At 37.5% G+C, this 27,852-nt stretch overlaps 1 protein-coding gene across 1 annotated transcript; it reads right to left on the bottom strand.

The window, feature by feature from the left end:
- Window positions 1–467: 467 nt before the first annotated feature.
- On the bottom strand, window positions 468–27,810 carry LOC120539730 (cytochrome P450 2B19-like). Its single transcript, XM_039770112.1, has 9 exons — window positions 27,637–27,810; window positions 27,388–27,550; window positions 22,582–22,731; window positions 17,750–17,910; window positions 17,492–17,668; window positions 10,303–10,444; window positions 9,701–9,888; window positions 7,257–7,398; window positions 468–649 (listed from the first exon to the last, which is right to left on the bottom strand). Exons 1-9 carry the CDS (start codon window positions 27,808–27,810, stop codon window positions 468–470), a joined length of 1,479 nt encoding a protein of 492 aa, XP_039626046.1.
- Window positions 27,811–27,852: the final 42 nt, after the last annotated feature.

Genomic DNA, 27,852 nt, shown 5'->3' with positions numbered 1-27,852 from the left:
ACTTGCTAAAAGTATTTTCAAATATTCAATTTTCTTAATATTTTTAATAATTTGAGTTAATTTGTTTTTGAGGTAATTTATCCAGTTAAGTGACTTTTTATTACAAGTCTTTTGTCTGCTCGGTAGGTGGGTGAAGGGGTTTATCACAGGGACATGAGGGGCGTTCAAAAAGTTTCTGCACTTTTTTTTAACTCTATTTATTAAGAATTTCGAATTTAAGAACTTTTCTACATAGTCACCTTCCTTTACGGTGGAATTTTCACAGTCACGTGACACTCTCCGACACGACCAATTACTGTTCCTCCCACCTTCACGGTTTCCAATGAAAAAATAAAAGTGCCGGAAACTTTTTGGACGTCCCTTGTAGATTGGTAAATTCTCTTCAAAGTTTTTACATCACAACCATGATAAAAAAAAAGAGATCAAGCCATCAAAAAATGTAAGTCTGTTCATCTTTTCTTTTCTCGTTACCGAGGATAGACCAGGAAGTTGTAGGGTCGTGGAAGTTTAACAAAGGAACTTTCATCTGGAGAAAGATTAATTTCTGCAGGGCTTACAATGGAGCGAAAGGACAAATTCTGTAGGAGGATTGTGAAAAACAAAAACAGCTCCATGCGGGCCAGACCCTCTCCTAAGCACACTCTCTTTCCTGCAAAAGAAAAATAGTTTGGTTTATGATTTGGTGATTGACTATGGTGATTAGGAATGCACACATTTTAGAATCAGTGATATGCATTATTTTATTGTATACTAAGGGGCATTGCCCCCTGCTTGCTTTGCTCACCAACCCCTAGGTTTGGTCCTGTGGAAATACAATTTAAAGTGTTTTTTTTTCTTTCATGGGAAGTGTTACATATGCATTACGTTCACTTTTTTTTTTAGAACTTCAGTAAAAACAATATTTGGAATGAACTGTTCTTCAAAATCGTATTGAATTTTGATTCCTTGTTTGGTCTTACAGCATGATAATGCAACATATAACTGGCCGTGAGTGAATATTATTTCTTTGTCTTTTATAGATAAACCGACTTTTTCAAATGTTTGTCCTTGTGATTTGTTAATTATCATTATTCTAATGGGAAACTGTAAACATTTTAATACGAATGGCATATTCCCGTTTCGAGGTCATTCAATAAAAATCAGACTTCCTGATTAAACAATCTACTTACGAAAGTGGGAATATCCAGAGCCGATGTAGCCGGTGGCATTGTTCTCAAGAAGCTCCGGATTTCTGGCCATTGTGGATTGCACATCATTGTAATAAAGAAATCTGGCCGACTGATAGTTCTGGTTGCATCATGATATAACTGTTGCAATGTTCTTGGACTTCCTTGATATGATGATGGTAATATTACTGCTTTACCTATTTTTAATTTGTCTGACCTATTGATATTTGAATTGTGAATGGGATCAATGAGACCTTGCATATGTTACATTCTAAGTTTAGCGTGATTCGATTTAATAAAGGAGAGACGATTAGGTGTGACTTTTACCGGAAATACTGTGTGGGTATTATCAGTTTTTCTGAATTCTTTTGTTTCATATTGTATGACCATCCTGTTTCACCATCTGGGAAAAACAAAGGAAAGACTACAGGGTCGGCATGTGGCAATGTATTTGACATACACTACGAATCATGCTTTGCCTTGGGATATACATGAATATCTACTCTGTTTTTGATATCTCCGTTTTTCGAAAGTATTATCGCTGACAATTCCTCACCCTTGGGATTTATCTATCTATCTATCTATCTATCTATCTATCTATCTATCTATCTATCTATCTATCTATCTATCTATCTATCTATCTATCTATCTATCTACATGAGGTTTTATTATAAATGAAAATATGATCTTTCGGATTCATATAGACATCCAAGATAATTTCTTTGTCCGTGTTTTGCTGACAACTTTGTGTAAAGTGGATACTTTCGGACGTATGGATTTGTATCCATTATTGGCTGTATAATTTCCATTACATCGGATCATTTAACTCTTTCAATTCTATGTTGCATTACTTTTCCATGATCATAAATATACACCTGACCAAATTGTGTTTATATCGAAATTAAACTTGTCGTAGCTGTAATTGTTGCAGGAACACAGATTCTCATAGCGTATGGTACTTTTCCCTGATGACAACACGAATTAGACGATCTACAAGTCTCCGACGTAAACTGTACAGCCTTACAATATCTACATACTTCCGACATATCACCTATGTCCATATATTTGATCTCTTTTTGCTGTTCCATCATTTCACCTAGTAATAATTTATGTTTGTTTGTGTGAATGTGATCTGTACTCTCTGTTGTTTGACACCTTCAAATTGTAGTACTGTCATATTTTTTGACTTGCTCTGCGTGTGTATCACACCAAGGTTTGTTATGAACCTTTCGAATTCCACTGCTGTCATAATCTGTAACCTGCTCTGCATGTGTATGTTTGGACCTGCAAGGTTTTCAATTCCACTTGTTCTGGGCTGATTATTACTTTCATTGCATAGGTGACAGTCTCACGGGAACATGCTTCTAATGGATGTCAGTATGATGTGACTTGCCCATGTCGTGGGAAGTGAAAGTGTCTCTGCCTCTCTGAAGTGTCTCTCTGTCTCTCTTCCAGATCATGTCTTGTTGCAAGATTTTTTTTTATAATAGAGAGATATTAAAGTGTTGAGGTTATTATAGACAATTGATGCTTATGATGAGTTAATATTAAATATTATTTTTTCAGTTTATCTTTTAATTTGAACTGTTGTATCATTGCAGTGATAATTTGTCTAAAAAACACAACAATGGATGTGCTTGCAAAGGTATTTTTACTCCTTAAAGCAGAGCAGCAAAATGTCAGGCACCAAATAAAAGATTTAGATGGTCATGTCTGGACTATTTGCACTTAAGGTTCATTAGAAAATGTTGTGCATCCAGTCAACGTGAACATTAACTAATTGGATATCCTTGTGCATGAAAATTGCTTGAGCATGAGCCAGTATCATCTGTCAAAATGTCACTGGACATAGTATATAGAGGTGCTCATCTTGTGCCCCCAAAAACTTTAAAAGCCTTAGAGGCATTAAACAAAAGAAGAATGGGGAAAAACAAGCACCCGCACACTCATGCTGTGATGCACGCACAGCAGAAATAACAATTAAAAGTCACTTAACAGGGTCACACTTTGGGTGTGTCTGTCAGCACTGTCAAAGATAGCTGCTAAATATCCAGGAGATATGTTGTGATTGTCACACTCATTTTCTTTGCTTCTGCTTCAGGCATATTACCTTTTTTCACGTTTTGCTGTGTATAGCCTTGTGCTAAAATCATTTCAATTATTATTTTTTCCTTTGTAACCCATACCCCAGAATAACAAAGATAAAACAGAATTTTAGTAATTTTACTAAATTCATTAAAAATAAAAAACTGAAATGTCATGCTATGGGTTTGTTTTTCAGTGAGAGGGATTTTGAGACTACACAAAGTTGAGGGAGAGCTGAATAAAACCAAGTATAGAGGTATCCTTAATGAAAACATTCTCCAGAGCTCTATGAACCTCAGAGTGTGTCAAAGGTTCAATTTCCAACATGACAACGGCCATAAGCACAAAGAAAATACAACACAGGAGTGACTTAGGGACAACATTGGGAATGTTCTTGAGCTGCTGAGCCAGAACCCAGATTTGAAGTCCATCAAACGTTCTGGAAGAAAATAAAAATAGCTGTCCATTGACTGTCTCCATCAAACCTGACAGAACTTGAATGGATTTTACTAGAAGAATGGCAGACAAATCTTCAAATTCAAGTGTGCAAAGCTTGTCATGTCATACCCAAGAAGACTTCAGGCTGGAAGTGAAGTTCATGATAAAGGGTCTGAATACTTGGGTCAATTTGGTATTACAGTTTTTTTATGTCAGTCACTCAGTCAGTCATTATCCAGCCCACTATATCCTAACAAAGGGTCACGGGGGTCTGCTGGAGCCAATCCCAGCCAGTGCAGGGCGCAAGGCAGGAACAAAATCCTGGGCAGGGTGCCAGCCCATCGCAGGACACACACACACCAAGCACACACTAGGGACAATTTGGGATCGCCAATGCACCTAACCTACATGTCTTTGGACTGTGGGCGGAAACCGGAGCACCCGGTGGAAACCCACGCAGACATGGGGAGAACAATGCAAACTCCACACAGGGAGGACCTGGGAACTGAACCCAGGTCACCTAACTGCGAGGCAGCAGCGCTACCACTGCACCCCCGTGCCGCCCCTTTTTTTTTATTTTTAATAAATTTGCAAAAAATTCTGAAATACCTATTTCACATTGATACTAAGTGTTACTTGATGTAGGGAAAAAATAATTTAAATAATTTTAGCACAAGGCTGCCACATAGCAAATTTTTTAAAAAAGTGAAGGGGTGTGAATACTTCTGAATTCAATACATGTGTGAGTATACATGATGAAGGATCTAAAAAGCCTTCTATGATAAAACATAGACATATTGTATGGTTTTGTCTTATCTATTAATTTTATAACCTGATGTTGGAACCATCATTGGATGAGGTTTCAGTCAATTGCTAGGTGCATTCATTGGAGTTATTTATAATTACCAATGAACATTATCTACATAATTTTGGGATACAACAGAAAAAATTAAGAAAAAAGCATGGAGTCACAGTGCAAATATCCTCCAGGCAGTGCTTGGAACACCATTTAAAGCCAAGCTGTTGGAGCTCTGAAGCAACCATGCTGACCACTGCAGCACCATAACATTGCTCATATTATATGTCTCCCATATCTGATCTAGAAGACTGCTAGAGAAAAAGAACAACTTCTTAATACTGTGGACTTTAATACAGCCCACCAGGATCTGAGTTTAAACCTGCCAATCTAGACTATCCACCCAGAGCTGATTAACCAGCATGAGTTTGTTCTAACAGTAATAACCAGTCCATGCACTGTTGTGATAGATTGGGCTCAAAGTGGGAACTAGACAGGTGATGGGCCTGACAATCATTATATAAAAAAACAATGTGGTTGAAGAGAAGCTAATATTTTTTTAAGGAAATTTCTTTTAGGACATTAAATTAAGAGAGGTTCTACTGACACCCTCCTGTCCCCCTTTTTAAAGAGGGGACCGGAGGGTGTGTTCCAACTACAGAGGGATCACACTCCTCAGCCTCCCTGGAAAAGTCTATTCGGGGGGTTCTGAAGAGGAGGGTCCATCGGATAGTCGAACCTCGGATTCAGGAGGAACAGTGTGGTTTTCGTCCTGGTCGCGGAACAGTGGACCAGCTCTTCACCCTTAGCAGAGTCCTGGAGGGTGCATGGGAGTTTGCCCGACCAGTCTACATGTGTTTTGTGGACTTGGAAAAGGCGTTCGACCGTGTCCCTCGGGAATCCTGTGGGGGTGCTCCGGGAGTATGTGGTACCGGACCCCTGATAAGAGCTGTTCGGTCCCTGTACAACCAGTGTCAGAGCTTGGTCCGCATTGCCGGCAGTAAGTCGAGCCCATTTCCAGTGAGAGTTGGACTCCGCCAGGGCTGCCCTTTGTCACCGATTCTGTTCATAACTTTTATGGATAGAATTTCTAGCCGCAGCCAGAGTGTTAAAGGGGTCCGGTTTGGTGGACTCAGGATTGGGTCACTGCTTTTTGCAGATGATGTTGTCCTGTTTGCTTCATCAGGCTGTGATCTTCAGCTCTCTCTGGATCGGTTCGCAGCTGAGTGTGAAGCGACTGGGATGAGAATCAGCACCTCCAAATCCGAGAGCATGGTCCTCAGCCGGAAAAGGGTGGAATGCCCTCTCAGGGTTGGGGGAGAGATCCTGCCCCAAGTGGAGGAGTTCAAGTATCTTGGGGTCTTGTTCACGAGTGAGGGAAGAATGGAGCGTGAGATCGGCAGGCGGATCGGTGCGGCATCCGCAGTGATGCGGGCTCTGCATCGGTCTGCCGTGGTGAAAAAGGAGCTGAGCCATAAGGCAAAGCTCTCAATTTACCAGTCGATCTACGCTCCTACCCTCACCTATGGTCATGAGCTATGGGTAGTGACCGAAAGAACGAGATCGCGAATACAAGTGGCTGAAATGAGATTCCTCCGCAGGGTGTCTGGGCTTTCCCTTAAAGATAGGGTGAGAAGCTCAGTCATCCGGGAGGGGCTCAGAGTAGAGCCACTGCTCCTCCGCATCGAGAGGAGTCAGATGAGGTGGCTCGGGCATCTGATCAGAATGCCTCCTGGACGCCTCCCTGGTGAGGTGTTCCGGGCACGTCCAACCAGGAGGAGGCCCCGGGGAAGACCCAGGACATGCTGGAGGGACTATGTCTCCCGGCTGGCCTGGGAACGCCTTGGGATTCTCCCGGGAAGAGCTGGAAGAAGTGGCCGGGGAGAGGGAAGTCTGGGCCTCTCTGCTTAAGCTGCTGCCCCCGCAACCCGACCTCGGATAAGCGGAAGAGGATGGATGGATGGATGGATGGATGGTTCTACTGATTACTGCCTGGAAACAGTTATATGGCAGCAGAATATTCAAGGAAAAAAGCATGTCTCAGAATGTTGTGTTATAAAGGTACTTTATTGTCTGTGCTAGAGGGAATATCACGCCCTTAATAGAAAATGAAGTAGAAGCAGAAACATCTAACAGGACACCATGCTAAAGAATGTGAAGTGCCAGGAAGGTTTTTGTTGTGTATAAGACAATCAGCCATTATATTGGTCAGTTACAGTATAAAAAGGAGTGAGAGAGCAGCTACAATGTCTTGTCTGTCATTTCTGTGGTGCTCTTTGGAAATTGTTCCTTCATTTTGTTTATATTCAACAAAAGCTAATTTTCTGCAATACGTAAAGTAAGCACAGCACACAGAGGTGACTCATGTTATATGTTACGTATAGATACAGTATAAGTCTCTCTTAACATTGCAGGACATTATAACAATGAGTACACAATGCTAGGTATATTTCTTCAATACTTGCATGACTATTACATGTTTCGTATCTGCTGATTTTTCTTGATTTGTACAGTTGGAATACATGTTGCATAAAAATATCATGTCTTATCTTAATATCACACATATCTAATCAATAGATTTCTAAAATATGTTTTCTACTTTCCTCTGTCACGTTCATTGCTTCTGTCAGTAAAATGTAATTGGAATTGGATGATGATGTGAATTAGAAAGTGGAGGATAAAAGAGTCTAGAAGAGATTTTTAGTCTCTCGTAAAGAGCAATGGTGCTTACTATAAAAGGTGAAAAAAATGTATGTCAACTATTTATTTACCTGCAGAAAATGGTAGGAACGCTGGATTCATTCTGAAGCAGCCATTCTCATCCAGGAAGTGATTTGGATTGAAGGAGTAGGGGGTCTGCCAATGCTTATTGTCAAACAGGCAAGAGTGAAGCAAAGGAATTACTGCTGTACCCTGGGTGACAATGAAAAAAGATATCATTCATTAATTGTTTTCCAAGATGTTTTCAAGAGCTCAAAAATGTCACCATTATTGTAGCATTCTGCATGGTGTCACAGTTTCATACAAACAAGCCATTTAAAAGTAAAACACCAGCTCTAGAGCCTGTAGTTACTGATTTTAGGTTCTCACATCTGATGACTCTGCTAAATCAAACTTAGTTCTTTTTACAAAGTTCAAGGAAATTATTTTGTGGTTTACACTCATTGCTCCTCTGTAAAGGACCTAATAAATATTCTAGTAGGATTACCAGAATAGATTTAATATTCTAAAAGTTTGTGTTTTTATCTGATTAATTTATTTCTCATGTAATCTCAAATTAACTCACAATTTGCATTAAAATGGATGATGAGTGATGTCGTAATTTTATAGCACCTTGAGATGCAAACCTTTGTTGGAAATCATGATGATGTTTTCTGACACTAACACTAAAGCTTTACCTAAAAAAAATAAAAATAAAAATGATAAAGTATAAGAAAAGGGCAACATAATAAAGCAGATTATCGAGCAAAGCTGCACAAAAGTGTTGCTATTTCAGAAAACAATCAAGGATGATATTGTAACAAGCAACAAAATGAAAAGACTGAGACATACAAACTGAATGAGAGTAAAGCCTGATAACAGGCACATTAACTTTGCGCTGTTATGGCCACGGAAAAGACCTAAGAAAGTAACAGCTACTGAAACTAGCCACTGCTATTCAAGTGCTGTTACTGAAGTCACGTTTACTCTTCTAGTGATCCCAATCATCTTCCAGAGTTGCGTTGCTTGCCTCTCTTCATGATCACCTCTTATCTTCTTCAAGGTTCTATTTATATATAATATTATATTTATAAAATGTTATGCAAATGTTCTAGGTGAAATGTAGAGCTTGGCATTCCTGTACAACATTTTGGTGTCAATTACCCATACAGGCCTGTCTATCTTCAGTGTAGTATACTGGCTACTACAATACATTTTGCATTCATAGTCACCTGTGTGTTGATATTTTTTGCGATTCGCATATGTGTGCTCATCCACACTTGGAGCAATGATCTTTATGTATGTTTCATCGTTGACATTGACAACTTCAGGAAAAACAGTGAATTGCGGGAGAGCAGCCTGCTTTAAGATTACCACACATGGAGTGGAAATGCATAAATCTGCGTATTACGTCATTTGCTGTTAGGATGTTTTGCTGCAAAATTCAAGAAATAGTTGGTTGTGACATACCCACATCATCTTTACTGTACTGCTGTGTTTTCATCGTGGCCAAAAAAACATAATGCTACTAACACTTTCATTTTGGCTGACAGCACATGGCTTCACCACGTAGATGGAGTGATCATGTGATGCACAAGATTCATTATGAATAATATTACATATCTGTCAAATCAAAGCCTTTTTATGAGTTCATCATAGTGCAGAGTTTCCAAAACATTCAAATCAAAATCTTATGAAATAAGCATAAATACATAAATCTTTTTACCTCTCTTTCCATTACATCAATTCATTTTTTAAAGAGAAACCTACTGGTTTAACTAGAGTAATAACATTGTATTATTATCTAATGTATTACATAAACTGAATCAAAACGTTATAGAAAAAGAGCCTAATTTAATAAGTAATTTATTCCTGATGGCTTTCATCCATTACATCAGACTTGATAATCAAATTAAATAATACTTCTAAGCTCTTTTGTGACCAGCATGGTGGTACTGCAATTAGCACTAGGTTAGGCCATCCCAATAGCAGAAGCCACTTATTACAAAGTGTTTACTGGTGAAAAGCCCAAATGAAGAGTTTTGACCAGTCTACCCACACTCATTTTTGATTGACACATAAAGTTAGCATACTGGATCTCAATCAATGGTCCTTGAAACTATGAGACGTGAGTGCCAATGACTGCATCCCGAAACTTTCTTATAAACATTTTAATATTTTCTGAAATACATTATCATTAAATGTTAACTTTCATGAAAAAATAAACATTTGTAAATAATAAGTATTAGTGATATGCTCTGCATGTGCCAATACGGCATACTGAGATGTTAATGTACTTTATTATGCTTAAGAAGTAATTATGCAAACCTAAGTAAAATTAAATACTTAATTTTTCTAAAGTGGTACTACATTTTCGTGTGTTAATTGGAATTCACTGTCATGTTACCTAGATGGTGGATTGTGGATTTTATTGCAACAATATAAAAACTGTAAAGATAATTTTGTTTAGTATGGTAGCAAATTTTAGGCAAAATAAAAAGTCAATGTTTCTTACCGAAGGTATAGTGTATCCTCGAAAAATGGTGTCCTTCGTGGTTGCATGCATTAAATTCACTGGGACGAGATCAATAAACCTCTGGACTTCATGAATCACAGCTTCTGTATAGTGCATCTTCTTGCGGTCTTCATAGGCAGGGTACCGCTCCCTTCCAATCACCGTATCAATCTCGTGCTGGATCTTCTCTAAAAGATAAGGTATCAGGTCTTTGATTAGATGGACAATGTGACCCATGATCTTGAGTACATACTACATTTCTTCATTTCACTGAGACCATTGCTTATCCCTAGAAGATATAGTTTTAATATACATAAGTGTCTTGTCTGTAATGTTAAGAAGAGCTGTTTTCACAGTTTCATGTTTTTTTTTCATCTGTACCACTGCCTTGTGAGCTGTGTGTGATTACATCAAATTATTCCACATTTCAAAGGCTACTTCTTTAGCATTTAGCTTATATGTAATTATTGAGACCATATGCATTTTCAGTGACAAAGCCATATGATTTAGTCATTAGAACACAGGAAAGTTGTTTTTCTACTAGTGACTTTGGTGCAGTAGCTCAGGAGTGTCCATATGGGAGTGACCGTCTTGAGCTTTACCCTGGATGTGGGGGTACTTGATGAGGATCAGCAGTCCATAGCGCAGTGTGGTGCTTGACGTCTCTGTTCCACCCATAAGGAGATTTGAAACTGTTCCATTCAGATTCTCATAGGTGTAGTTTGTGCTTGGGTTGTTACTTTCCTAGAAAAAAAAATAATAATAGACCTCACAGAATCTCCAATTTGGTCTTCATTGGGAGCACTGCCATTTAAAGTATATAATTCATCTCCTTTTACTGAGTTTAATTTAACCTCAACCACAGGTAATAGGACAGTTTCTCCGTTGACTAACTGTGTTGTGCTGATTTGGAATGTTTTGATGTTTAATTGATAAAGCAACATCATTGTAGGAGTTGCAAAAAATCTACTGCCATATTGAGTTAAGGGACCTCAGCACCTTCTAAACTGGATATATATATATATAATTTTCTGTTCAATTCTAGTTGAATCCATCCTTCCTCCCAATTTCAAATCTTCTTCGTCTAAAGTGAGAGGGAAAATGTCCCAGAGATTATTCTAATAATATCAAATACAGGGCTGGAGTAAACCTGGAGTGAATTATTGGCCCATCTAAATCAAATAAATCAAATCAAATTTATGGTAAGTATTCCTGAAAAACATTTCCATCCCTTAAAACAGAATAAAAGGTCTAACATGTCAATGACAAGGATGATCATAAAAATGTACAATTCTTAGTCCAACGCCAGGGGCCTCATGTATAAACAGTGCGTATGCAAAAAAATGTTGCGTTCGCCCATTTTCACGTTCAAATCGCAATGTATAAAACCTAAACTTGGCGTAAAGCCAAGCACATTTTCACACTAGCTCAAACCCTGGCGTACACAAGTTCTCCGCTCGGTTTTGCAAACTGGCGGCACCAAGCATCAAAGCAGTGCTTTTGTTCCAGTGTGGTTTCCTTTTATTTTTTAGATCCACATCTCTGATGCGGCTTTATCATATACATTGAAATTAACCACATATTGTTGATTAGTTTAATATATCTGATTGTAATTAACCTGTAACAATATAATGCTCCACGGAATGGCCAAACTATTCTGAATACCATAACTGCTTTAGCATTATTACTCTCACTGCACCTTTTTCTTCTTCTTCTTTCAGCTGCTCCCATTAGGGGTTGCCACAGCGGATCATCTTTTTCCATATTACCCTCACTGCACCACTCGGAGTATTTACAGTATATCACTCTATCTGAGTGTGGAATAACAGCCCTATAGCGGCTGATCGGAAAGAGAATTATCGGTATACAGCATCTAGCACACGCTGCCTCAGCCATTCTGCCTATTGAACTGCTCTCATATGGCAAATGCTTCACCTCGCCGTTCAGAAACAGTTTCATCCCAAGAACTATAAACGCACTCAATCAGTCCATCAAGTGCTCCTTGTAGAACTGTTTGTACTTATTAGTACAATCACCACACTGTAAACTTGTGATACAGTTATAATATTGCACAACCTCCTCCACTTTATAAGGAGCGTATTTACATATGATGACAATATCATTTTTAAGATGAATTACAGCAAAATATGTTTATTATATTATACAGATAAAATGTTAACATCATTTAAATAATCTATATTGTTAATAATTAAATATGTCAAGACAAGGTGTTGCAGAGCTAGCAAGGAGCTGGCGTCCCATTCAAGGATTGTTGCTGCCTCGCGCTGTATTCTTGCTAGGGCTGGCGCAACAAGGGAAGGATAGATGGATAGAATAATTAAACATGTACTATGAAGATATTTCAATGTTCCTTAAAAGTTTTGAAGAATCAGAATTCTAAGCTTACAGATGGCTTATTGTCTATTACTGAGCTGATTCTGTGGCAATTGGGTTTTTGGAGCAATAAAAGGAAGGACGGGAATTGGGGGTTAGTACGTTTGAAAGAGATCGTACTGCTGCAATAAATTATTTCATCGATGGTTGCGCATGGCGCAGCATGTATCTTGCGTGAGACATGAACAATCTCTGGACAGGGTGCCAGTTCGTCACTATCACTGTGCCACCGTGTTCCATGTTTAATACATGCTTTAATTTGATATGATATAAATACTGAAATGATATCAAGTATACATCTCAGTATTTTAATTATTCAGAGAGCTGTAATATTAAAAATGTAATGGATTCTGTGTCCTCGAAGAGAAAGCCAGTTTAAGAAGCATGTAGTATTTCACACATACATAGAGCACAAAAAGATCAAATACAAAACAAAGCATTTACCGGGCTAATTTAGTTACAATGGGATTTGAGAAACTAGTAAATTTAACGATTTTAAGATTAAGTTTATGATGTTCTACTTTAATGACAAAATAACCTAGGTGATTAAAGAGGAAATTTCGAGATTAAAGTTGACATTTCAAGCTTTTTTCCCACTGTGTGGCTTTTTTTTTTTCTGTACCTTAATAAGCTTTCATATGACACTCAGACGTTGGGCTACGACTCGCCTTTTCACTGTGACTTTGATATCTGACAACTTCTTTTTTATTTTGGCACTGTGCGACTTTGTGAGCTTGAGAGTTCGAGTTTCTTCGACACGCTATGTCACTCGATCAACTTCCTTTTGTTGTTTATACCACTGTTTAAACAAAGAGAACGTTTTTCCTTTGCCTCCACTTGGTATTCGCTGAAATTCTTCTATTTTCTCCCGTGCTTTTGCCATTGCCTTTTCACAGAATGCTGAGCATAAGGGATATTTATATTGATTTGCATATTCAAAGAGGCGTACTTCTTGGAGGAGTTGGGGCGGGACAGCAGGCGCATGCATTACTTTTCACGCCGACCGGGATTTATGTAGCGGAAGAACGTAAAAGTTACCGAATGCACAGATTTATGCATCTGGATTTTTTTGTAAGTACGCACATTTCCGCTTCTGTACACCATTTTTTAATGTGAATTCTACGCACGGTGTTATGCATGATGATTAATAAAGAAAATAAAAGTTTTCTAGATTATTTTAAATAATGTTTAATAATATAATGCAATAGCAAATTTTAAATAAAAGGCAAAAAAGACAAAGAGGATTGTAGAGTTCATTATGACTTTTGAATATTTACTTTTACACCTAGCTAAACAACTTTGTGTTAAGCTTAAACTGAACACTGAAAGAGTGTATGAATCTCATGCCTCTGTAAAAAGGTTTTCCCATGAACAGGGTGATCTATAAGAAAATGCTTTGTTTTTTATTCTAGGAACTACAAGTTATCCTTGTGATTGGAACAGACAGGAGAGACTGTAAGGAATAAAAAGGTCACTCAAATATTGAGGTCCAAAACCATGCAAAGCTTTATGAGTAAGCAGCAATGTCTTATAATCAATACGGAATTTAACAGGAAACTAAGCACATTCTTGAACACACCTGACCAACTTAGAGACATGAAGTACACAAGTATGTATTCAGGAAAATTCTAGGCTGGAGTCTGAATCCAGGCCTCTGGAGGAGTGGGGTGTACGATAATTAAATTTAACTGAAGAACATAGTGTGACCAACAGGGGGTGCCACTGTGCCTCAAAACCCCAACACAATTCCAAAATCACAGTTATGAGTTCAAAATACAATGAATTTTATTCACAGACTGTATCTTTACAAGCTTCTTCTTTATAATATCATAATGTAATTTATCTTCTTCCACTTCTTCCAGGCAAGTGTTGACCCAACTTCTTTTAGACCTAGGAGGGCACCTGGTGTCACACAATTACACCTAGAAAGCACTTCCGGGTCAGATAGTTCTTCCTTAATGTACGGGAGACTGCTCTCCATAACTAGCTCAGGCAGCACCAAAGTTTCCTGACAGGGCTGTCCATGAGAATTACAACTCCCGAGATGCCCTGTGGGTGTAAAAATGGGAGCTCCAATAGAGGCAAGTTACCACCTGGCACACTAGGGAATTATATGACCTCAAGAGACAATCCTTCCCTGTCCATCCATTATATTTTCCCAACCAGGAAATGTACCAGGAACTACCCTGACTAGGGTGCCTGCCCATCCAGATCCTTCCTTTATGGCCTCTCATCTGGGTAAAGGACCACCCTGAACAGGATGCCAGTCTATCCACCTTGGCTCCTATAATAGTTTTTACATATGTCACCCCAGTACCACTTATTTATAGTGTTCAATGATGTCTAAAGCTATCTCCAACTGTCGAAAAAAAATTGTAGTGCTTTTGCTTTAATAGGAGTGATAGCATTAATTTTGGGTCATGGAATAGCCTGCAAAGAAATTGTAAAATTAAAATATAACGTCTCTGTAAATTCTAAGGTTAAAATGTAACATCTTTCTAAATTGTAAGGTTAAAATGTAATGTATCTGTAAATTGTAAGATTAAAATGTAACATCTCTGTAAATTCCTGCTACACTTGCTCAATAAACAGGCCTTAGCCTAATGTTATTCGATTATCTTACCTCCTTTATAAGTTGCTTTGTATAAAAGTGTCTACCAAGCAAATAAATAAAAATGTAATGCAAATTGTAAGGTTAAAATGTAATGTATGTAAATTATATTGTGCAAGACAGGAAAGAGTGTAATGCTAAATATGTCAAACTGCACATACACAGTTTGGACTTTATCCCTTTAGAATAAAGGAGATAAAGTGGACAGCACGTGATCAGCATGTGAATGTAAGAAATAAACAAATCAATGAAGTTTTGCACATCGTGTTTAATCCATTATCTTGAAAGGGCTAATCAGTAAAAATGTTTGCTTTATATGATGTGTTACGCCTACTCTGGTTATAAATATGATTTTGTGCCTCTGTTCAAGGATCATTCCGCCTGCTACACAACTGGTCACAGCGATGCTCCCTTCTCTCGCTGACAAGCTTCCTCCTGCCTGGGTTTTCTCTGTCTGACTTTCTTCATAACAACACAAAAGGTTTTTATAAACAAAGTACAGATCATAAAAACAATAATGAGAAGCATGAAAAGTAACTTTCTGCTAGATCAGGTGTGATGCCAACCATAGAATAATTCTAACAAAAATACAGCAACTATAATAGTGGCAAAAAAGGATTGAGACAAAATGAAACAAAACAGACATATGCAAGGTAAAATTTTAGATAATCTACCATTTGTGGCTTTCTATAATACGTTTAAAACATCTTGTCAACTTCTATTTAACTCTGCTCCCCTATAGAACGCACATTTTCCTTAGGTTAATCTCTGTTGTGTATGAGTTCTAACACACTTGCTCATCTAAGAAAATATTGCTTCAATATCTAATCTTGATATTGGTATATGGAATATAAATGGGGATACCATTTTTAGAAAGCTAAACCAAATATGGACACTGAAGATACCTGAGTGTAAGAGTGAGAAGCGAGGGTCAAAATAATACATCAAAAAGAGAGAATCATCAGAGCCAAAACACATGCTAGAAAACAAAGTCAAAATGCAGAGCTTGTTTTGAAAACAATAAATCAAAGTAGTCAACAGGTATTTTAATATAAATTGGGTTCAATCTCAGAAACTGAATGACTAGTTGGGGAAACTTTATACTGGTGCACTCGGCGATGTCATACTCCAAATTCACCAAATTGCAATGCCTATTTCCAATGCTAATGACATCAGAAAACACGGGAAATAAAAAAATGAAAGATATGATTAAAATTCTGATTACAGAATTTGATTCCTGTTGTGTAAAATCTCCCAGAATGACAAGAAAACAATGTTTTTAGCTCCACAAAAGCTGTAGAAAAATGGAAAAAGATCACCAATTATAAGTCCATAAGGGAATTTAGGATGCTTAATCAAGCACACCACCGTGTTTTACACTGATAGTGTTGTGACGCCGAATACCACAAATACCAGAGTCACCTGGTCTACAACTGTGTATAGCATTAGTAAACATGGCTTCACCCATAATTGTTCCCATAATTTATTTCACCATCTGACTGTGACGATGTATGCCCACCTGCACAGAATCATTTTTGTCTGGTGGAGAAATGGACAGGTGATTTATTTATTGAGCTAAACCAGGAGAAGTGCATACAAACCAAAACAAAAAAATAGAACTAGCTACCAAATCCTAATGAGAGACAAGAATTCAATTTGAAAAAAACAGGCAAAGAGGTCAAACCAAACAAAACTCATGAGAAGCACAACTAAAGATTTCTTTTAATTTTTTTTTAGGAGTTTTATATCTGCAGAGCAGATAACAAAAGGAACCCTGAGCCAACCTTTTATTCTTTTATTTGTGTTGAGTACCCATGGGTCATGACCCTAGACTTTAAAGGCCATGTCATAGTACGTCATTTTTCCAGAGATGTTCAGTCACAGACTTCATTTACATAATCTTAGTGAGTTTCGTACACTTCCAAAACCACCAGCCATGTAGTCCGAATAATCAGTGACTCATCCCTACCATATCAAGGAGGTTTGTCTTAAGGGGTGGTCTCTGTGTATGTGGCAGCTGAGATCCAACAAGCACTTACTTGGAGGTATAGTGTATATAATGCAGCTACACGGAATTGGGAATATCAATATTTTGGACCTCACAAACAGTGGAGAGGCTGATTCGTCTGATGTCTCATGTTTTATATACCACCATGGAATGAAAAAAGAAAACAAATGACAGAGATTGTGACTGGACTGACCACACTGTAAATCCTGCACGTGTGAACCAGCTCCATTATGCAGCAAATTATTGGCTGTCAGAAAAAGAAGAGAGCTCACAATACAATACTTTGGAAATAAAAAAACCGTGCTGGAAAATCATCATAATTTGTCATAATTTGACATGCTCTATGATTGATATTCATATGATTTAACACACTCTGGTGACGAGAGCACAAAAAAGTTTGAAATCCCCTGTTGCTAGGAGTTGTGCAATATGACATTGGCTTAAATTGGCCCTAAAGAGAATGTGAGGGTATATAAGTGCTTATGTCCTATAATAGACTGGCTCCATATTCAGAGTTCTTTCCTGTGTCACACAACAGGCTACTCAGAAAGGCTCCAGCTCTGTGCAATCCTAAAAGATATAAATTGCTCAAGAAAGAATTGATCTCCATACTCTGAGCCAGCCCCATACATGCTGCATTTTGTGCTACATTTAATATTTTTTTAAGAAAGTAACATTGCCTGTGGTTAATTTTAACATTTAAAAGATGGTATTAAAGGACACAAGTAGCTGAGATGTGAGGCTAAAAATGATCAGCCGATGATTTATGATAATTCACCTGCTTCATTTTCATGATGTAGACGTCAATAAAATCCCGGGGACTGCCAGCAGTCACTGTATCCATGTGTTTCTCAATTATTGTAGCTATCATCTTTTGGTACTCTTTAATCTTCCGAAGAACAATGTGTTGCGGTCCAGGCAGGAATCTTAGTATATTTGGAAAGACATTGTACAACTAGACCAAAAGAAAAAATATCTCAATTGAAGAAAGAGAACATTTTTCTCTGTATATCATACAAGATAAAATATGTTTTACCTGTGCTAAAGGAGTGCTCATTTGATAAATTATGGCATTAATAACAGACATGAGTTCTATGAAGTTTTGATCCTGGTATTCAAAACGCTCTCCACATACAACTGAACAGATGACATTACACACAGCAGTGCTCAGAAAGTACATGGGATCACAAGGGGAACCTTAAAGAGAAAACACAGCAAAACTTGTTAATTTAACTTCATTCTATTCTATTAGTTTTTCACTATAACTTAGAGTACAATGAAAGTACACTACATGGTCAGTCTTTTGTTGACAGCTGACCATCACCTATATGAACTTGGTGGACATCCCATTTCAAAACCATAGGCATTAATGTGGAATTGGCCTCCTCATTGTGACAACAAAAGCGTTCATTCTTCTGCAAGGATGTTCCACAAAATTTTGAAGTGTGTCTGTGGAAATTAGTGCCCATTCAGCCAACACAGCATTTGTGAGGTCTGTAACTGATGTTGGATGAGAAGTCCTGGCTTGCAGTTAGCACTCTAATTCATCCCAGAGGTGTTCAATATGGTTTGAGACAGGGCTCTGTGGAGACCACTCGTGTTTCTCCATGTCTTTATGGACCTGGCTTTGTGCACAGTGGCACAGTCTTGCTCAAACAGAAAATGGCCATCCCCAAACTTTTGTCACACAGTTGGAAGTGCACAATTGTGTAAAATGTCTTTGTTTCTGTAGAACTAACAGTTCCCTGTTACTGGAAGCAAGGCACCAAGCCCAGATCTTGAAAAACTGACCCAGACTACAAGCTCACCTCTACCAAACTTTACAGTAAGCAGTATGTAATCCAGAAGGTGGCGTTCTGCTCGCATCAGTCAAGCTCATATTTATTTATCAGACTGACAGATTGTGATAGTCACTCCTAAGAACACGTTTCCACTGCTTCAGAGTGCAATGATGGTGTAAGAAGCTCGGCCATGGAAGCCCATTTCATAAAACTCCTGATGCACATTTTGTGTGCTGATATTGCTTCCAGAGGTAGTTTGGAACTTGGTTGTAAGTGATACAACAGAAGATTATTTTTACGTGCTATGCACTTAAGCACTCAGTGGCCCTGCTGTATGAGTTTGTGTAGTCTACCTTTTCATTCCCAAACTGTTCTTCCACCTTGGCACTTCCACTTTGCAATCATAGCTCTTACAGGTGACTGTGTCAGATCTAGGAAAGCTCACATTTAAAGTTATCTACCTCTTCAGTATTGCCCATTCTCCTGCCAATGTTTGTAAATGCAGATTGCAAAGCTATGTGGTTGATTTTATGCACGCTGTGAACAATGAGAGTTGCTGAAACACCTGAACTCAATAATTTGGAAGGGTGTTTACATACTTTTAGCTGTATAGTGTGCTTGTTGCTAATTCAACTAAAAATAATCCCTTGACAAAATAGTAAATGGTAGAACTCAGCAGCCATAATTTAGTAATGTATCAAATTAAATAATAAAAAAGTCAAACATATACAGTTTGTAAGCTACAAGTAATAAACAATGCCTTAGATAAAGATGGTCAGTTACATTGAACTGAAAGTATAGGTGCGGGTATGTGACACTTCAATGGCCTTCTGGTAAATGCTATTTGCAATTCCACTTGGGTGAAAAGAGGTTAATTAATTATCAGTTTTGCCTTTGGCAATGTGTAATATAGAGGGTCCACAGCTTAGCAATTATTGGTCAGTTTTTAAATAAATAAATAAATAGCATGCTTAATTTCCATGCAAGACTGGTGGAGCAGTCGAGACAGTTTGCTCCTGCATATGAGTGTGTGGTCTGCCTTGATTGCTTCATTGGCCCTAATAGTTTGTGTGTGAGGCGTTGTGTCCCTGGAAGTATATAAAGAGAGAGAGACGCTGAATAGAAGGAAAGGACAAACAGAAGGAAAAAGGGCAATTTGGAATTTTTGAATCAGTCAATATGTAGAAATTGAGTCAGGTGGTCAGGGCCCCATGGTGGAACGAGCCAAGGGGGGTAGTTGGGAACGATAAAGAATCTCCCTAGGGATCCAGAAGGTGCCAGTCTTGAATGTGAGGAAAATGGAAGAGGCGGCTTGAAGGATGGAGGAAGTTGTGTTTGTTTTACCTTTGGTTTTTAATTTATTGATTATGTTTTAACCTTCATTTTGAAAAACAGATTGCTTATTTATTGTATTTTTGCGTGGTGTTTTTCAAGGGAAAAAGCATTACGCTTTCTGTTTGTTTTATCCTTTTTAATAAAAGCAACTGCACTTGTACTCCTATCCATTGCTGATCGTGTGTCCTCACTTGCCGAGAAGATACAGTATCTGACAAACAATAAAACATATAATATATCTATATATGTATATATATATATATATATATATATATATATATATATATATATATATATATATATATATATATATATATATATATATATATATATATATATATATATATATAGTATATATATATATATATTACACACCCAAACACATATACAGATATAAAAGTGGCAGTAACAAAAAACACCAAACAAAATTATGAAAGCTTAACTGTACTAATTGTACTTTATCTCTTTTATAGAAAAACACACATAACTTATAAATTCTGACCTTTCAATTAATAGGGTTAAGCTGGATAAGTTTTTAAGCTAGTCATGAAACCTCTCATGTCTGCACCATGGCATTCATCTACTCACAGCTAATCTCTACTGACTTAACTTCCACCACACCACCATGCTTGGAGTTGTCTAGGGTATGGCAAGCTTTACATCCCTGGATCTGGTGATTTTCTGCCATTCTTTCCTTAAAGATCCAGTCAAGCTATTGGATTGAATGGATACTGCTGGTGGACAGCTATTTTTAGGTCTCTACAGAGATTTTCTATTTAGTTCAAGTCTGGGCTCTTGCTGAGCCACTCAAAAACATTCATAAAGCTAATCCTGCATCGTTTCTCTGTTGTTTTTGCTTTCTGCTTAGGGTCATTGTCCTGTTGGAAGATGAACCTTCAGTCCTGTTTGAGATTCAGAGTGCAGTGAAGCAGACTTTCATTAAGGATATCTCTGTATGTTGCTCTCTTCAGATTTCATTCAACCTTGACTAGTCTCCCTGGTTTCATCAGACCAAACAATCTTGTTCTTCAGAGTCTGAGAGTGCTTTAGGTGCTTTTTTGCAAACTCAAAGCATGCTTTTATGTGTTGTCTGGTCGCTATGCCATAAAGTCCTGATTTACTGGAGTGTTGCAGTGATGGGATTCCTTCCGGACGTTTCTCTCATCTCCACACAGGATCTCTAGAGTAGTGTCAGAGTGACCATTGGGTTTTTGGTTACCTCTCTTATCTCTTCTCTGATTGTTCCGTTTGGACAGACAGCCAGGTCTAGGAAAAGTTACATTTTTTCTGAGTGCCTTCAATTTGATGATAGATGTTAGATAGAACATTATTTGCCCCAGGGGGAAATTTGGCATTTAAGAATTATGAAGGCCACTGTGCTCTTGGGAACATTCAGTACTGCACAATTGTTTTTAGCGTTCCCAAGATCTTTGCCTCAACACAAACCTTTCATTAAGCTCTGCAGCCAATTCCTTCGATATCATTGCTTGGTTTTTGCTCTGATACACATTGTCAGATGTGTAACTTTATAGAGCCAGGTGTGTGTCTATTCTAATCATTTTCAATCCATTGAAATGATGACAGGTGGACTCCATACAAGGTATAGAAACATCTTAACAGTTATCAATAGAATTGGATGCACCTGAGACAAATTTCAAGCAGAAGAGAGAATCTAAATACTTGTGTTTATGGGAAATATCAGAAATTGAAATCACATAAACAATTATGAAAAAAATGAATTAAGGATTCGTACAAACACACATATGTATCCATTCATTTTCTAAACCCTTTCTAAACTTTTTATGATTTATGTTAATGACATTGATTCTGGTATAGTTAGTAAATTTGTCAAATTCGCAGATGACTCTAAAATTGGAGGGACGACGACACAGTAGAGGCAGCAGAAGGAATTCAAAAAGATTTGGATAACCTTTAGAATAGGGTGAATGCCTGGAAAATGCAATTTAATATCAAAAAGTGCAAAGTTCTACAAATGGGCTAAAGTAATTTCAATCAAAAAAATATACATGGGAGACATTGTTATGCAGGAATCAACCTCTGAAAAGGGTTTAGTTTTTGTTGATGCAATATTTTTATCATCGAAGCAATGCACAGAAATAATTAAAAAGGCAAATAAATTATTAGCAAATAAACTGTTAGCTAAACAAAAAGGCTTGATGGACTAAATGATCTCTGATTGTTTGACAAATCTTTTATGTTCTCCTAAAATGAACCCGCTCATCCAAATCAAAGTCACAGGGAGGCTGAAGACTCTCCAGCAAACTTCAGGTACAAAATCAGAACAGTATCTGGACAGGACTCAGGCCCATCACGGGGTGAACACACACAAACACACACACATCAGGGAGCCAATTTAGCATCCTCTTTCCCTGCATGTCCTTGGACTGTGGGAGGAAACCCACATAATATAATATAATATAATATAATATAATATAATATAATATAATATAATATAATATAATATAATATATCTGCGGTGGACTGGCGCCCTACCCGGGATTTGTTTCCTGCATTGTGCCCTGTGCTGGCTGGGATTGGCTCCTGCCTTGTGCTCTCCTTGTGCCCCCATGACCCTGTAGGATATAGCGGGTTGGATAATGGATGGATAATAATATAATATAATATAATATAATATAATATAATATAATATAATATAATATAATATAATATAATATAATATAATATAAAGATATGACCCATTTTTTGTACTTTCATTTAAAATTTATCTCACCTTCATACTTCTGAAACTCTTTCACAAGGCATTTGGCTTCTTCTCGGATACACTCCTCAATACTCCTCTTTCCAACTCCAAAATCTTTTAGTGTTGCCATTGAAAACCGTCGGAGCTGCTTCCAGCATTCTCCATTAGTCATGCCTATTCCTGAAAATCAAGACATAGGAAATATACTACAGGTAATTGTTTTTCAAGACATAAAATATTCTGCATTATAGGGGTTTACCTGTAGAACACTATTAAGAAAAGGGAATACTCAGTACATAACTACAGTCAAATTTACACTCCAGTATACAAGTCAATATTATTTGCTTGAGAATCTGATAGTGGTGTTTGCAGAGATGCCTAAGAATACACTTTGTGTACCTTTAGAGCTAAAATATACAATATTTACACTCAACAAGTAAACATAAAAAACAAAATGATTTGCAGGTGACTCTTTTTTTAGTGAAATGCAGTATACACTGTGAAACTAGAGGCCGCTGTTGCTCCTCTAAACCTCACAGACAAATGTCCAGACACCAGGTAAAAGTACCAGAAATAATTTCTTCTTTTATCAATTGTGCCACAGTGCACCGCAATCACCACCATAAACCATAAACCATACAATAAACAATAATAATAACACAATAAATCTTCCTCTCCTCCCAACTACGGCTCTGCCTTCTGGGACTCGAATAGTCCTTTAAATAGTCCTTGATCCAGAAGTGCTCCTGTCCTTCTGTCCATGTGATTCCATAGCACTTCCAGGTCAGATAAAGACTTATATTTTTCTTCAGCCCAGAAGTACTTCTGTTTCTCCGTCCTCGGGACTGGGGAGTACTTCTGGGCTACAGGGAAAATAGAAATCCCTGCGTCTTCCTGCAGCATTACACGGCGGCACCCACAGCACCCAGCAGGGCTGTGAAGCCGAACTCCATCTTCCATGATGCCCTGCAGGAATCCGGGGTACCTCTAGGCTGCAGGGAAGACGCCATCTAGCGTCTTGGATGTGTCAGCTGGGATAAGCTGCTGGCTGTCCATCACAACACCCATGCCACACTCATGTATTTCCATTTTCCTCCCATTTATAACTAATAACGATACCCCCATCCACTTGTTCCATTATATATTCTGCTTCATTAATTCAGTCTCTTGGGTTAGAATCCCGTGCTCATTTGCGTTTAGTACAGACTTCAGGCTCTCCCTGTAACTGAGTGGATTTTTTTCCTAACACAAGAGTATTTGATTAACTGGCTCCATGTCAGCAGTGATTAACATGAAATGGCCCATACAGAAGACTAGCCAGCTGCATTTGGTTCCTGTGTTGCACCTGATGCTAAGTAGGCAACAACTGAACTGGATCAGGTAAATTCGACAGCATTGTTGTGTGTCAGTAATGGAACTTTTTTTTTTAATTCTAAATGTAAATTACAATAGTTTTATATTGCCAGTTAATAGTACTTTAATTTAAAAAAAAAGGGAAATCAGTCTAGGCAGAGGAAGATGGTAACAGGATGCCACAATCCAGGCTGTAAGTCATTAAACTCATGCTAGGAAAGCTAGTGTTTTTGGTGTGCTTTGGATTTATATAGTATTGCTTGCCCATAACTTTGTTGGCAAAGATTTCTTTGAAACTATGTATAAAATATACAAAAACAGAACATGACAAATAGATAGATAGATAGATAGATAGATAGATAGATAGATAGATAGATAGATAGATAGATAGATAGATAGATAGATAGATAGATAGATAGATAGATAGATAGATAGATAGATAGATAGATTGGAAAAGTACTATATAATATACTATATAAGCATCTGGCATAAAGTAAGAACAACCCGCGGACAAGGCACCAGTCACAACACAATGTTGAATTCACCCAGTCTCCACGTCCTAAAGTCTGCACCAAACACTCCACCGCTCCTGCAAATGAATTGAGGTTTAAACTCAGTAAGCAGAATCTATGCATTGGCAGCATTTACCACTACAACACCACACCACTAAATATGCAAACAAAGGTACTTTATTGTATCTGTAAAGCACCTTAAGGCATTGCTTGGTGTTTGGTGGTCCATAATAACATTGACCTAATGGATCAGAGTCATGTCCAAGGATGGTCTCCCATGACCCTAATTTGGTTCAACAAAGTTTAAGAATGACAAGCTGTAAAATAAATAAATAAAAGGGTATATCCATTTTTCATTTTTTTTTAAACTGTGGGTGGGCTGTGGTTAGGCTGACAAGTATGTTTGGTTGGCAGGTATTTCTTAAAGTGCCATGGAGTAGTAGATCTGTTTGCGGATTGATTTCTCCTTGCCATATCCCTGATACTTCAGCTCCCTGTGACAATGCAGTCATAGATGTAGCTGGGATCAGCATAGAGATTTCAGGTTTGAGCTTCATGAAATCTATTGTATAGCAGTTCCAACTGATTAATCATAGATGGATCAAGCATCTTTTCATCCCAATAAGTTCCTGGCTATGCCCTTGTTTGCAGTGGAAAGTGTGAGTTCAGGAAATGGATAAATAAACATGGGAAGTATTTTATGCAAAAAGAAACTGAAAATTAAAATTATAAAATGAAAATGCAATCTCCCTTTTGCCATTTATTTTTCAAAGTGTATTCTCAATAAAGCTACAAAATTTAAAAATACTGTGGTGGGTTGGCACCCTGCCCAGGATTGGTTCCTGCCCTGTGTTGGCTGGGATTGGCTCCTGCAGACCCCCGTGACCCTGTATTCGGATTCAGCGGGTTAGGAAATGGATGGATGGATGGAATTTAAAAATAAAATGAAATGATACTATTTGCAATTTCATTTTCACCCTGAGCTGCAATGAAGCTGCAAAAATGAAAACTCAAATGCAGATAAGCACTGGCTCCACCTGTTGCTCTTTGAATTTTCATTTTCCATTTTGCATTTTCATTTTCAAGTTCTCAGCATGCAAATAGTATACTTTAATTAGAGTTGGTCAACATGTGGGGCTTTGCATCTCGATTCTGCACAATTATTTGTTCTTTGTAGCTGTTGCCCCTTTGATCGATTGAATACTTCTCACTTTAACTGTGTTTAAGTCACCTGATTTTGATCATATTTCCTCCTTACTGCGAGCTTCACAGACTGTTTCTGTTTCACAAACTCCGAAGACCTTTCGTAATTATAGTTCTGAAGTAACTAACTTGCTGTATAATAAATAAATATTTAATATATTTAACATGACAAAAATTAACCTTTATTACGTCATAATTTACATTTATTTACACTGAAGCAGAAATGGGACATTTGGCATTTTTGTAGTATTATCTAATACATGTATCCGTCTACTGTTTTCACTAGCTCATCCTCTTACAGTTACGTCACATTCCCCTGTAGCCGATTGATGACTCGATAAGACTCTTTATTGTTATAACATTTATAAATAAGGTGATACAGTAGTGATTATTTTATTCACTATGAAGACCTTCCATAATCCAGAATTTTCATTTAATTTATGGTCCCTTTTCCATCATTAATAAGATGTTTTAAATCCAACTCATTATATGACTAACAAATACGAACTGTACTACACAACAAAAATTTATTTATAAAGCACATTTTTAAAAATTGCCAACGATGACCAAAGTGCTGTACAAACAAAAATAAAATGAATCACATAGAAACTGATCACACAGAATTAGAAACAAACATAAATAAAGAAAAACAGAATAAATTAAAAGCAACAGCCAGACAACAATAAGAGAAAAAGGAAAAAAATCCTTTTCAATTAATTTCATATTTATGAACCAAATTTTTTTTTAAACAAAGCGGAATCTATTTTCTGACCATTCCAGAAAGTATTGAATATATCATTCCAAAAATATAACTCCAAAATATGCTTCAATAGGTGCAAGAATATTTTTGAATTCCATTATTTTTATATTGTTGTTTCATAATATCTTTATATATGTATCTGTATGTGATCAGAAAATTGTTTCTATAAAATTACGTCATTAACCCGTACTAATTAAAATATATTTGCATGTTGACAACTTGAAAATGAAAATGCCAAGGAGCAAAGAAAATTCAATGAACAGCAGGAAGCGCAAGTGTAAGAGTAAAACGTCATTTGCGCTTTACTCTTCATTTTTGCAGCATTCTTGCATTCAGATTTTGAAAAATAAATTGCAAAAAAGATTGAATTTTCATTTTATAATTTTAATTTTAATTTCCCTTTTTTGCAGAAAATACCTCCCATAGATAAATAAATTGATAGATGATCTCACGGGTTGCTCACTTTATTTATGTAATTTAAGTTATAACTTAAAATAATCATACTTGCTGATATAACATTTTTCAGTAAGACTTTTAAGTCAGTAATCGTCGGCACCACTGCCGTTTAATTTTGTAATTAATATTCAATCATCCCATTTTAGTATACTGTAAAACTTCACTTGCAACGACATCTCTTGTGTGTGTGTGTGTATATATATATATATATATATATATATATATATATATATATATATATATATATATATATATATATATATATAGATATAGATATAGATAGATAGATAGATAGAGAGAGATTGATTTTTAACTGCATTATGTAAAGTACATTTTGATCTTTGATTAGGCTCTTTATAACTAAGCATGCACTAAAGCTTCAAAAGTTCTAAAACGGTCATTTTTATCCTTTGAAAAAATATTAAGTTCTCAGTCAGAAAAACTGTACTAAGGACTATACCCCCGTCACACCTCCGGATCTTCGTATTGCTTAGCAAGATAAAACGGAACAGCGCTTTAGAATGAGAAGCTCCTAGCAGGTGTTCCACTCACCTGTACCGTCGGTGATTTTCATGAAGAGCGGTATGTTGGCTCGCCCTGCGAACACGTCTGCCTGCTGCACCAGCGCCTCATGGACCGCGTCAAGGCCGACCAGAACCACGACGGGCTGCGGCCCGAACTTTACCGTCATTACCGGTCCGTAGGTTTTACTCATCTGTGGGGAGATGCGCACGTTAGCAGGTCGATACCGCGATCCTCTGAATTAATAGTATGCTTTTAAGAAAGTCATTAGGCGCTCACCTCGACCAAGCTCTCGTGTGGCGTCCTGCCGTTCACTTTTAGTATGTTACCTATCAGAGGTAACGGTGTCGGCCCGGGAGGCATCTTGGAATAGCGGGCGGAGTCCTTCCGAGACAAGGCAAATAGTATTAGCAGAACAATCGCGGCCAGAACTAACGTGCTACTTGGCTCCATGATCCGGGAAGTATTAAAACTGCTGTGCCAGACCTGTGATGG

This window comes from Polypterus senegalus, chromosome 11 (genome assembly GCF_016835505.1).
Source record: "Polypterus senegalus isolate Bchr_013 chromosome 11, ASM1683550v1, whole genome shotgun sequence".
Taxonomy (NCBI): Eukaryota; Metazoa; Chordata; class Cladistia; order Polypteriformes; family Polypteridae; genus Polypterus; species Polypterus senegalus.
The sequence above is the reverse complement of the archived record's forward strand: the minus strand, read 5'-3'. Positions and strand labels throughout refer to the sequence as shown.

What these genes read in the sequence shown, in the direction of transcription:
- LOC120539730 (XM_039770112.1), bottom strand. Translation starts at nt 27,810, where the DNA reads ATGGAGCCAAGTAGCACGTTAGTTCTGGCCGCGATTGTTCTGCTAATA. An exon ending in TGAGCACTCCTTTAGCACAG is followed by an intron (nt 17,669 to 17,749) that starts GTAAAACATATT and finishes CTTTTGGTCTAG; the next exon opens with TTGTACAATGTCTTTCCAAA. An exon ending in GTTCCTACCATTTTCTGCAG is followed by an intron (nt 650 to 7,256) that starts GTAAATAAATAG and finishes TTTCTTTTGCAG; the next exon opens with GAAAGAGAGTGTGCTTAGGA.